Source organism: Coenobita brevimanus, chromosome 26 (assembly GCF_032717465.1).
Source record: "Coenobita brevimanus isolate Jiangsu-jjx chromosome 26, ASM3271746v2, whole genome shotgun sequence".
NCBI classification, from domain to species: domain Eukaryota; kingdom Metazoa; phylum Arthropoda; class Malacostraca; order Decapoda; family Coenobitidae; genus Coenobita; species Coenobita brevimanus.
In genome coordinates this window covers 10,390,621-10,403,091 of record NC_136979.1, presented here as the reverse complement: position 1 = coordinate 10,403,091, position 12,471 = coordinate 10,390,621, and the positions used below count along the sequence as shown (strand labels likewise).

Sequence of the window (12,471 nt, the reverse complement as noted above, 5' to 3'; positions counted from 1 at the left end):
GCTCCCAAGCGTCACGAAAGTGACACCCCGCGGTTAAGGGGTTAAAAACGCGTTTTTTAAACATAATTTTCCCTTAAGAAACAATGGTAATATTGGGGGTTACGTTCCTGGACTCTGGGAAAGTCTACCCATTTGGGGAGTTATGCTACTCTAAACTTAAAAACAACAATATTAATTTGAAGGAAAATCCTTGTAAAAAACAAAACCAGTATATCTGGGGAGAAATAAACAACATTTGAGCCCTAGTTGGGCTGAAGCGTTGTTTACTTCTCCCCAGCACATACTGTTTTTGTCTTTTACATGGATTCTCTTTCAATTCTGCTTCATTCACGGCATTATGAAAGTTCCTCAACATTATTAATGCATTAGTAGGTCATAAAAACACTACAGTAAAAGCAACATTTTCATAACAGCATGTAGGTCACAAAATAACAACACAGCCTCACTTCATCTATGCATCACTCGTCGTCTGCTGCTGTCCCTCCTTACCCCGCTACCCCACCCTAAATTTGTTGTCCCACCTCACTCTGCTGTCCTTCCTCTTCCTCTTCCTCTGACTCCCGTGCTACTGGTGATGAAGATAACTCTCTTAAGTTTTCTGTCTTCTTCATAAAGAACTGCTCTATCTTGGTCTGAATGTTTTCTTCTTTCTGTTCTGCAGGATCAAGTTGTAACAATTTAGAGCTACCATCACTTCCCTGGCCAAATTTTGTCTGAAAATGAGCCAAATTGCTCAGAATGGGGCCAAACTTCATTTTTGATATTACAGTTTGAATAAAACCAGTTTAAGCAACAGACAAATAAAAAATTGTATTTATGCATAAACTGCCACACACGGTCTATCAGCTCGGGACTGTCCAAAGTGCACGCGGCTAATTTGAAAACATCACGCACGTGTAAAGTCGCGTTAAATCGAGAAACTCTTGTTAGTTAAACATATCTCCTTAAATATATGCTCGTTAAAATGAAAACGCGTTTTTTAAACTCGTGTTAGTTGAGAGGTAACTGTATGTGGAATGACCGCATGAGTGGTGGTTCCGCCTGATATTAGTGGGGGGAAAAAAAAAAAATGGATGATTCGGTCAAATATGAGTACAAGACATTGTGGAACTTTAAATTTTTCGTTTGGTACAAAATGGCGAAACATCCAGTGAATCTGAATTTATGGGTTTTTCCAAGAATGACCAGAATAATGGAAATACCAAATTGAACCAAACAACAGTAATGGGCGAACAGAAAATGGCTGAGAAGATTGCCAAGGAGTTAAAAAAAATATGGTCAGTAATTAAAGAGCTTCAAACTGAAGTCTGTGTACAGAGTAATGAAAAAATTTGAGAGAAATCAAAATTAAAAGTGTGCAACAATTCACCCTCAAATGAAACAGAACAGCTTAAAAGAGAAACTATGAGGTTGGAAAAAAAAAAAAAAGATGCATGATGAACACATTAAGGAAATCATGGATGAGCATAAGGGATGGAAGAAAATTCAGGAAGGGGGGAAAATAAATCTAAAGGAGATTACAGAACAACAGAAGAAAGAAAACCAAGAAAAGGCAGAGAAGGAAGCGGCTCGGTGCTAAAAAGTAAAGAATCAGTTGTCAGAGATGCAGCAGGGAAAAAAAAAAAAAAAAAAAAAAAAAAAAAAAAGGTGTGATTATCTCTGGTTTTGAGAGAAAAACCTATGTCAGTGAGGTCAGAAAGAGAAAGAGAAGAACTGAGAAGGGCAAAGGAAATAGTGTCAATAGTTATGGACAGAAATGACGAAGCTCAAGAGGAAATCAAAGAAGTGTTTAGGCTGGGAAAATATGTAGAGAGAGGGGCAAGGCCACTCAAAGTAAAATTCCAATCTCAGGCCACAGTAAATGAAATAATTAAAAAGACTTGGAAATTCGCAGATAAGGAGGGATCCAAAAATATCTGAATAAGGAGAGATGGAAATGAGGAAGAGAGACCTAAAATAAAGGAACCTGTTAAGGAAACTAAGGAAAAAAACAACTAGAGAACGAAGGAAGAGAAGACAGAGTTCTATCGGAAAGTTACTGGTATGGATCTGAAATTGAAGAAGTGGTACTGAAGGAGAGAGAGAGAGAAAGAGAGAGAGAGAGAGAGAGAAACAATGCAAAAAGATTGAAAGTGGCATATGCTAATGTAGATGGTCTAATTTCAGCAAGGCTATAAATAGATGATTTGTTGAGTGTAAATGAGCCAGACATTATGTGCTTCATAGAGACCAAGCTAAGAGAGAATCCTGAAATCCAAACGGGAGATGAGAAATACAAACTACAGTAAACCCTCTCTAATCTGAACCCAAATAATTCGGAAATTGGTTGATTCGGATCTCTTTTGACCACCACACAAGTAATTTTAATTTGGACAGAAATTCAAATCAAGTGAAACAAATTCAAAATGGGTTCCAGTGATAAGTGGACATGAACAGTTTTTGTAGTGATAAGTGTAGTAATAAATGTAATTTGTAAGAACTGTACAGTACCTTCGGTACAGTTAAGTGTACTGTACTCTATTACTGTGTTGCAAAGACTCCATTATCAAGGGTTGACACTATTTTATTTATTGTATTGTACACTCTGAGTATAAAGTAATAATATACTGTACTGTTCAATGTTTTTGTGAAAACGCCATGTTTTAGTGAGCATGGGTGTGATTTGGGGATAGAGGCAAGCATGAGCTCCAATAATTCGGATTTTTGGATAATTCGACATAAGGTTTCCCCCAATTAATTCAAATTATAGAGGGTTTACTGTATGGAGAAGAGATGGAAAAAAAAAAACATTGGGAGAAGAAGTGACGATAGCAGTGAAAAACAGCCAAAATGTGGATGGTGTGGAGCTGGGAGAAGGTAGGACTGAAGTGATAAACATGAAACCTGAGGGAAAGGCAAGGGAGACATCACAGTAGCATATGTCCCCCCCAAGACAAGGGCATGGAATGAGGAGGACTGTCAAGAGATGTTGTCAGACATGGTTAGATACCTACAGAAAGTGGCTGAGAAAAGCAACAACATAATCCTGCTGGGTGACTTTACTTCCAAAGAGGTAAACTGAGATGTACGGGACTCAGGAAATAGTGCAGATTTGTGAGGCAGCAACGTTAAATATTGTAATGAATAATGTAACAACTGAGTCAAAGAAGTGACAAGATTTAGAGGTGATGACACCAACAAGACTGGATTTAATTCTAACCAAAGCATCCGATGCAACTGAATCTCTGGTATATCCGTGTCCTATAGGAAAAAATGATCATGCAGTGATAGAGCTGACAAGAAATGAACTATAAAGGCATGGAAGATACAACTTTGGGACAGCAAACTTTACAGGATTGAGAAAATATTTTAAAAAAGAGGATAGGTGAGAATTCTGGGAAACAAGAGAGATACAGAAGTGATATATCTTTCTCAACTACTATAATACGGGTGTGGAAAAGTATGTGCCAAAAGTTAATGGGAAAAAGAACTGGAGAAGTGACTGGTTCAACAAAAGGTGTATGACAGCAAAAAAAATGAAAGGGACAGAGCATAGAACAAATAAAGAGAGGTAATGAAAGAAAAAGGAAAAATATAAAAGAACTAGAAATTAACATACAACAATACATACAGGACAAAAAGGAAACTTCGAAAAGGATATGACTGACATTTTTAAGGAAGAACCTAAATTGTTTTACAGGTTTGTTAATGGCAAACTGAAACAAAAGGAACTGATCAATAAGCTGAAAGTAGAAAGAAATGTTTAAAAGCTGTGGCAATGCATGAGGAAATAATGAACAACTGCTTCCAAGCAGTCTTCCTGTCTTCACTATAGAAAGTGATTTTGTGGAGGAGAAAGAAGTGGCTAGAAATGTTGTTATTAAAAGATGTAAAAGTTGAAGTGCACGAAGAGTGAAAATATTGGAAACTCAAGATGTTAGGGAGACCCCAGGACCAGATGGGATTTTTAACTGGATACTAAAGGAATGCAGAGAACAACTGGCAGATAACATTCACGGTTTAATTGTGTGTTCTCTGGAAGAAGGGAAAGTGCCTCAGGAATGGCAGATGGCCAATCTGGTATCAATTTATAAGGAAGGGAACAGGGAAGAACCCATGAATTATAAACCAGCATGGTGGAATGAAGAGGTGAGACAGGCTATGGCACAAAAGAAAGCATATATACAGTGAGTGGATAAGAAACAGCGGCGTGGAAGAAGTTGAGAGATGGAAGAAAGAGTAATATGTAAGGAGGAAGAGAGAGGTGAAAAGATTAGTAAGAGAGAGTAAGAAGAGAGTGCCTGAGGAATTTGAAAGGAATCTGAGTGTAAAGTGGAGAGAATGTAAGAAAATGTTCTGGAAAGAGGTAAAGAGACATAGACAGGGTGGCAGTGAAGCTAGTCGGGGAGTGATATATAAAAATGGTAGATAACTAGTGAAGAGGGGAGAAAAAGTGAGCAGATGGAGAGAACACTTTAAGGAATTGTTGAACATTAGAGAATGAGAATAATGCAAGTATAAGTGGCCAGGGCATGGCTAGGAGGAGGGATGTGAGAGGAGAGGAAGAAATCAGTAGGATGGAAGTTGTGGAAGCAATGAAGAGTGTCAAAATGGGGAAAGCCTCAGGAATTGACGGAGTGTATGGTGAAATGCTGAAGCATGGGGGAGAGATAGTAGCAGAATGGATGTGGAAGATGTGCAGATTGGCCTGGGAGGAAGGTAGAGTCCTGGAGGATTAGAAGTCAGGGATAATTATTCCCTTGTACAATGGAAACAGCTCCTGTGAGAAGAGTGGAGAAGTTGCAAGATAGTGAAAAAATTGCAGAGTATAAGAAAGATTGGGAAGGTATGAGTTAGAGCAGATGGAAGGGGTGGAAGACATATGTAAGATATTCACGGAAGAGATAGGCGCAGCGTGTGAGCTGGTTTGTGGAGTGAGGAGGAGATGCAGGGATGTGCAAGGGACAGCATGGTGGAATCATGAGGTGAAACAAGCTGTGGAACAAAAGAAGAAGGCATATAGTGAATGGTTAGCAAGTAGAGGTAGGGGAGAAGATGAGAGGGAGAAGAGAGAGGTATATGTGAGCAGGAGAAGGGAGGTGAAGAGACTGGTGAAGGAGAGTAAGAAGAAAGTGGATGAAGAATCTGGGAAGAATCTGAGTGTGAAACGAAGGGAGAGTAAGAAATTGTTTTGGAAGGAGGTAAAGAAAGTAAGGCAGTGTGAAAGGGGAAATAGAAGGGGAGTGAAAGATAGGAATAACAGATTGTTGGCGAAGAAGAGAGAGAAATTGAGGAGATGGAAGGAGCACTTTGAGGATTTGTTGAATGTAAAGAGTGACAGCAGTGCGAGTATAAGTGGCTGGGGAATGGCTGGGAGAAGAAGAGATGAGAGGAGGGAGGAAGAGATCAGTAGGGCGGAAGTATTGGAAGCAACGAAGAAGATGAAGATGGGAAAGGCCCCAGGAATTGATGGAGTGTGTGGTGAAATGCTGAAGTATTGGGGTGAGATTGTAGTGGAATGGATATGGAAGTTGTGTAGATTGGCTTGGGAAGAGGGAAGGGTTCCAGAGGACTGCAAATCAGGGATAATTATTCCTTAATATAAGGAAAAGGGGAGAGAGAGGTATGTGGTAACCATAGGGGTATTTGCCTTCTTAGTGTGACTGGAAAAATATATGGTAGAATACTCATTGATAGGGTTAGGCATATGACAGAGGAGCTAGTTGGAGAAGAACGAGGGGGATTTAGGAAGGGTAAAGGGTGTGTAGATCAGATATTTGTTCTAAGATGTTTAGTGGAGAAGTATCTAGAGAAGGGAAAGAAAGTGCATGCTGCCTTCATGGACTTGGAGAAAGCTTATGACAGAATAGATAGGCAAGGTATGTGGAAGGTATTAAGAATATATGGAGTGGAGGGGAAATTGTTGAGTGCTGTGAAGAGTATGAACAAAGGAGCTAGGGCTACAGTGCGAGTGGATGGTGAGCTGAGTGAGTTCTTTGATCTCAATGTGGGACTGAAACAGGGTTGTGTGATGTTGCCATGGCTGTTTAATATATACATGGATGGGGTTGTAAACGAGGTGCAAGGTAAGGCAGTGGATGTGGGGGTGGCTCTAATGAATGAGGGTGAGATTTAGAAGATTCCGGTGTTGGTGTTTGCTAATGATACAGTATTGTTGAGTGAAGATGAATGGGAGTTGCAAGGTTTGGTGAATGAATTTGGGACAGCGTGTAGGAAGAAGAATCTGAATGTTAATGTAAACAAGAGTAAAGTTATGGTGTTTGAGAGGAATGAAGTCACAGAATGTACAGTGAGGTTGGATAGTGAGGATATGGAGAATGTGAATGCATTCAAGTACTTGGGTAGTGTGATGAGTAAGGATGGAACTTTGGGGGATGAAGTGCGTGAAAGGGTACAGCAGGGAAGGAAGGTTGTTGGTTCACAGAAAGCAGTGATGAGAAATAGGGAGGTGAGTATGGAAGAAGGCACTGCATGATAGTATTGTGATCCCTACCCTGACGTATGGAAGCGAGGCGTGGACTTTGCAAGAGCGGAACAAGTCAAGAGTGAGAGCAGTGAAAATGAGTTACTTGAGAGGAGCATGTGGAGTGACATGGAGGGACAGGATGACCAATGAAGAAGTGAAACAACATTGTGGGGTGGATGTGGTTGAGAAGATTAGAAGAAATACACTGAGGTGGTTTGGACATATGGAGAGGATGGAGAGTGAGAGACTGACAAGGAGTGGATGTGAGTAAGATGGAAGGGGGGGGGAGAGGGACAGGGAGGCCAAGGATGAGATGGAAGGATGAAGTGGAGAGGTGTATGAGACAAGGGGGTGTGAGCTGGGAACAAGGCAGTGAAATGGCAGGGGACAGGGTGACAGGGAAGCAATTAGTTTGTGGTCACCCTTTACGGAATTAAGGCATCTGGCAATAGATAGACAGATCAACAGATAGTCCCTGATCAGCATGGTCGCAAAAATTGCTTAAGAGAACCCTGAAAGACAGATGGATTAAATATCTGGAGGTGATGGACATTTTGGCAGAAAGTCAGTTTAGATTCAGAAGTGGAAGGTTGTGTGTTTCGAACTTGTTGAGTTTCTACTCAAAGGCGACTGACGTGGTACATGAGAGAGACAGTTGGGTGGACTGTGTGTGTTTAGATTTGGAGAGATGGCACACACAGGCATCTAATCTGGACATTGGAATGGGAGGACTGAAGGGGAACCTCCTGGAGTGGATGACAGATTTCTTGGGAGACAGACAAATGAGGACAGTAATAAAGGACAGGATGTCTGGATGGAGGGATGTAACAAATGGAGTCCCAAAGGGCTCGGTGTTAGCTCCTGTAATGTTCCTGATTTGCGTAAATATGGTAGATGAAATGAACAGTTATGCAAGTTGGATTGCTGATGATGCAAAGATCATGAGAAGAAGCTGAAGAAGACTGTAAAATGCTACACGAGGACCTGGATAAGATTCGTGATTGGAGACGGATGTGGGACATGATATTCAATGCAAAAAAATGTATATAAAATATTGGAAATGGGTAAAAGCACCATGAGACCATCACTGACTTATTTGATGGGTAATGAACTAATCACAAAAGTAGACCAGAGAAGGACCTGGGAGTGCTGGTCCAGGATAATTTGTCACCTGAAAAACACATTAACAAGATAGTTAGGGAGACATAATCTTTTAACTAACATCAGAATAGCATTATGTTATATGGACAAAGAGATGATGAAAAAACTGACAGTGGCCATGATCCACCCCAGGTTGGAATATGTGGCAGTAGTGTGGTCCCCACATAAAAAGAAAGATATAAACAAGATTGAGAGAATACAAAGAACAGCAACCAAGATGGTCCCTAGCATGGCAGATCTGTCGTACTGGGAAAGGCTAAAAAAAACTAGACCAGCCTTCCTTAGAAGAAAGGAGAGAGGGGCAACATGATTGCAGAGTTCAGGGCCAAGATGGGGGTAGAAGAAATTGACAGAAGATCTGAATGTGTGGGATGGGAGAGTAACAACGGGACACAGAATGAAACTGAAAAAGCCAAGTTGCTGGCAGGATATCAAGAAATATAGTTTTCCATATACAGTAGATGCACAGACCAGTGGAATGGCCTGGACAAAGAGATCGTCCAGTCTAAAAACTTAAACAAGTTCAAAGCAAACTTTGACTTATTAAGAAACTGAGATGGGACCCCATGAGCATAACTAATTTCCTGTATAGGCTATCACAACTACCAGTGGGTAAATACACATCCCGGTCGCCTTTTATTACCTCTTCCTAACCATACATTTTAATTTAATCTATAACCAAACACTTTATCATAACCTGACCTAACCTACCCTAACTCAGCCAAGATTTGAGTAAGTATTAGCAAGTCTGCAGAACATGATGATAACAGGGGGGACAATGTCAACAGAAAGCAACTGTTTATCACCACGATAAGCATTAGAAAAATACAGAAAACAAACTGGAAAGGTAGTCACTGAATTGGTAGATCCTTCTGCTGCTTAAAGTAAAATGTACATTAGGTACTGAAAAAAAACTTATCCAAGCTGGGGGCTGCACCCCCCAGACCCCCCAACAATACAGTATTAACTACAGGAATATCTCAATATATGATACCCCTAGATGCAATACCCCAGTTTAACGATGGGTTTTTATTTATTTTTACCAATTCAGATGATATTTTAGACTACAATTGTGTGTATACAGGTAGGTTGATTTATAAACTGTTTTGAGACTTAGATTAATGTGTTTTAGCCACTGGCGGGGTGAACATTGTCACTTTGGGGTACAGTTTACCAAGGTTGATTTTTTCTAGACTTATTTTTTATGATTTTCTGATTTTATTTGTTTGTTTTGGTGAGTTATTTACAGGCATCAGTCTTAGGTTAGCTTCTTTTACAGCTGTCAGGCCATTTGGATTGGCTTTAAACTTGTTTTTGGACTCATTTGCATCCTTTAGGACTTGGTTGGGGATACCTCTCTCTATGGAGGCTTCTTCAGAATCTTTACCGACGGGTCATACTTCCCTCCTGCCTCCTACACCTCAGCAGTGTACTTCGAAGATCTCTCTCTCTGCCAGACCTGGACCCTATCTGGACCACACACTCTGTCCTCACTACAGAACTATATGCCATCCTCCAAGCCCTGACTTTTGTCAAACGCCACTTGCCACTTCAGCCAATAGTGCTTTACACTGATTCCCAGTCATCTTTACACCTCCTCCTCTCCAGTTGGCCATCCTCTCATGTGCGACTAGTCCGTGCGATTCACTCCCTCCTTATATATTTTGCCTCCCCCCCCCTGGACTGTACACTTTCAGTGGGTTCCTTCGCATGTAAGCATTCGTGGCAACGAAATTGTGGATCATGCAGCTCAGCAAGCCCACCACTCCCAACATCTCACTTACCTTGATCCGGATCCCGCTGCTCTCTGCTCTCACATTCGACAAGCCTGTACATCTCTTTGGGAGCAGTCCCTTTCTCTTGATCTAGACGCAACCTCTCTAGGACTCGTCCGTGCTGATGCTCAATCCACCCCTGGGCCTGCCATCCCTGCCGCCAATTGGACATGGCACTCACCCGCCTGCGTATTGGTCATATGGGCCTGAATGGCCACCTATACTGTCTAGGTTTGATAGATTCCCCGTGGTGTCCCTGTGCCAAGGAGACTGTTGAACACTTCCTCTTGTGGTGTCCCAGATTTCACTCCTACCGGGTGGCCCTCCAAGAACACTTGGCTACCCTCGGATACCCCCGCCTCTCTCTTCCTCTACTACTTGGTGGCTCCGGTGACCCTGATACACGTCTGCAAGTCATGCGCCTGCTGTATAAATTCCTGCGATCGTCGGGGCAGCTCACCCGTCTGTGACCTAAGACTCTGCACCATCGGCTGAGGAAGGGCAGTGGGTCGTGTCCTCGACCGTTGCCCTCTACACCCAGAAGAAGAAGAAGACTTGGTTGGGGGGGAAACCCAAGGCTCAAAAACGCATCCCTATACAGTACTTTACATGTTAAATCTGCCCCAAGATACGATACCCTGCCTAATAATTGGTTTCACTTAACCAGCTGCACTGTTAAACCGGGGTATAGGCTACCTGCATCTAACCACATCTAAACCTAACCTTCAAAATGCAGAAATCATAACTTATTTGTTGTTTTGCAATAAAATGGTAGGCAGAAGTAGTCAAATCATAAAATAAAATACCAGAAAAAATAATATCACAATAAACAATACCAGAAAAAAACATTATCCTAAGTGGGGGCTGTGCTCCCCAGAACCTCCCCCCTAACATTAACCACCTCATTTAGTTCAAACCTAACCTTCAAAATGCAGAAATTGTAGTGAGGGCAATCAACTACTCTACATAACACTGTTACCTCTTAAGCTAATGGCTGTATCATCTTGGGGGAAAAAAAAAAAATTCAACACAAACTCCCAAAAACTCTAACAACAGCCACTATATCCACCATCCATCTTTTAAATGATTTCATATTCAAAGTTCCGGCGTGGTTGCTCATGCACGTGACATGGTGATAACGTTTGTGTCCTGTGACCCAACAGAAGTACACTCACTGCATTCCCTGCTTCACTCTGATTGGTCAGCACATCTGCCTGGTATGCACACCATCGCCTATCCATCTGATCCCCCTTCACTGGTGAAGGTTAGATTTAAATGTTAAGTAGTACAGTTACTATTCATCTGACACCTACTTCTACTGGAAAAAGCTTAGCAGAAGAGGAGACCTACCAACTGTCAAAAGCAAATTTCATTGTTCATGGTTGTCCGAAAGGGTAAACTGTCCATATTGTTTACTCTATGGAAGTCAGTTTGTGGCCAGAATGAGTCACTTCAGTTACTCAGCCAATCACCAGCCAAGCTGCTGCCTGGCCACTTAGTTTTGCCACAGCCTCTGGAAAAGCAATAGATGTAGTCCCATTCCTCTTCATGTTTTTTCAAGAATGTGAGGCCAGTAACTATAGTAATGCTGGGATTTGTTTTTGGTTAGGACAGAACTGCTCTGGGTCCACATAAGATTTGATTATGTGGAATTGGGGTTACATGCAAGTTGAGGCCTGAAATTGCATGCAATTCACTACTCCTCAGGAGGAGGCCATATCTCAAAAACTATTATTTTCCAAAGGCAATGATGGTAAAAGGTGTATGGCATGGAGGACTACTGGGCCTTGAGAACAGGCTGTGAAGCCTACGCCCATGGTCAAACATAAAAAAAAATAATAAATAAAAAACGAACAAATCACACAAAAAACAATGGAAGGACCATATGGGCTGAAACGATAATATTACCAAACTCTTGTCACCCCACAGGATGAACAACTGTACCAGTAGACTGTCTTATTCATGGGCCGGTCAGCTGGCGTTAATGGAATATTAGTTACAAGAATACGCTCACTTACACTCACCTGTCGACTTCTGTGACAAGCCCTGTCACATAAGCATCATTGTGAAGTTCTATGGTTGTCTTCCATCCTTCCAACCCCATTACCAAACACGTCAAAGTGTTTAACTCGCGGTGGCGACTGCGAGCATGGATTCCCATTACAATTTTTATTTCCAACTATTACCAAAAATACGGAGAACAGCACGAACCATGTAACCAGCTGATCGTCACTGAACTTGAAGAATGTACAATGACGTCACGTTCCCGCGCTGCAGACGGCACTGGAGTCGGTTACACAATAAAGCAAAATCCCCCCCCCCCCCAGGAGCCAACGTGTCGGTCGCAATTTTTTATTCTTTTTTTTCTTACCCTTCTCCCGTGACGATACCCCTGGGAAGGACTTGTAATGAAGGAGTTAATGAAACCCCTCTGTTTCAAAGTGTCTCCCAAGCTGAGTAATTTCAACCTATCTATCCTAATCCCTTTGAGAAACACATGCCACAGATGCAATAGGACGACTACAAGCACACACTGGCAGGTGGAACTGAACTAAATTGCAATTTTTATTGTTGTAAAGGATAGAGTACTAATACAAGAGAAAGGTGGTGGGGCTTGCCACACACCTTCTCCAGCAAATACAGTTATCACTAGTTATAAATTCGTGGGTGTAGCTGCATGCCCTTTGGCAAATATTATCTGTAGTCTATGTTATTAAAATGCAGTACAGTATCACCGAGAGCAACCCAAAACTCCAGAAGGAACACAAAGAGGAGCAAATACAGCGCAATTGGACTCCTGGCGACAGGGACATAAGTCCGCCCGGGCCACGCGCCCCTATGACCCGGAGCTCGCCCGCGGCCACCATAGCAGGAAAATGAGACTACCTTCCAGGCGAACCGACCACCGACAACCACGGGGTGGAGCTATTACTCTAGCTACAGTCAGGACCCTTGAGACGGCCGGTAGCTGCTCAACCCTCCTACAGGAGACGGCCTGCAGCTGCTCTGGAAGTAAAGAGGAAACAGCCAGTAGCTGCTCCCGCCTTTGTCAGGAGACAGCCAGAAGCT

At 42.0% G+C, this 12,471-nt stretch overlaps 1 protein-coding gene across 1 annotated transcript in view; it reads right to left on the bottom strand.

Moving 5' to 3' along the window:
* The window catches only part of Lsm10 (U7 small nuclear RNA associated Lsm10), a 40,449-nt gene extending 28,852 nt beyond the window's left edge, over positions 1-11,597 (bottom strand). The window contains exon 1 of the mRNA XM_080268166.1: positions 11,427-11,597. Within this exon, the coding sequence (XP_080124292.1) occupies positions 11,427-11,563 (137 nt within the window). The 5' untranslated portion in view covers positions 11,564-11,597. The remainder of the gene's footprint in view (positions 1-11,426) is intronic.
* Positions 11,598-12,471: the final 874 nt, after the last annotated feature.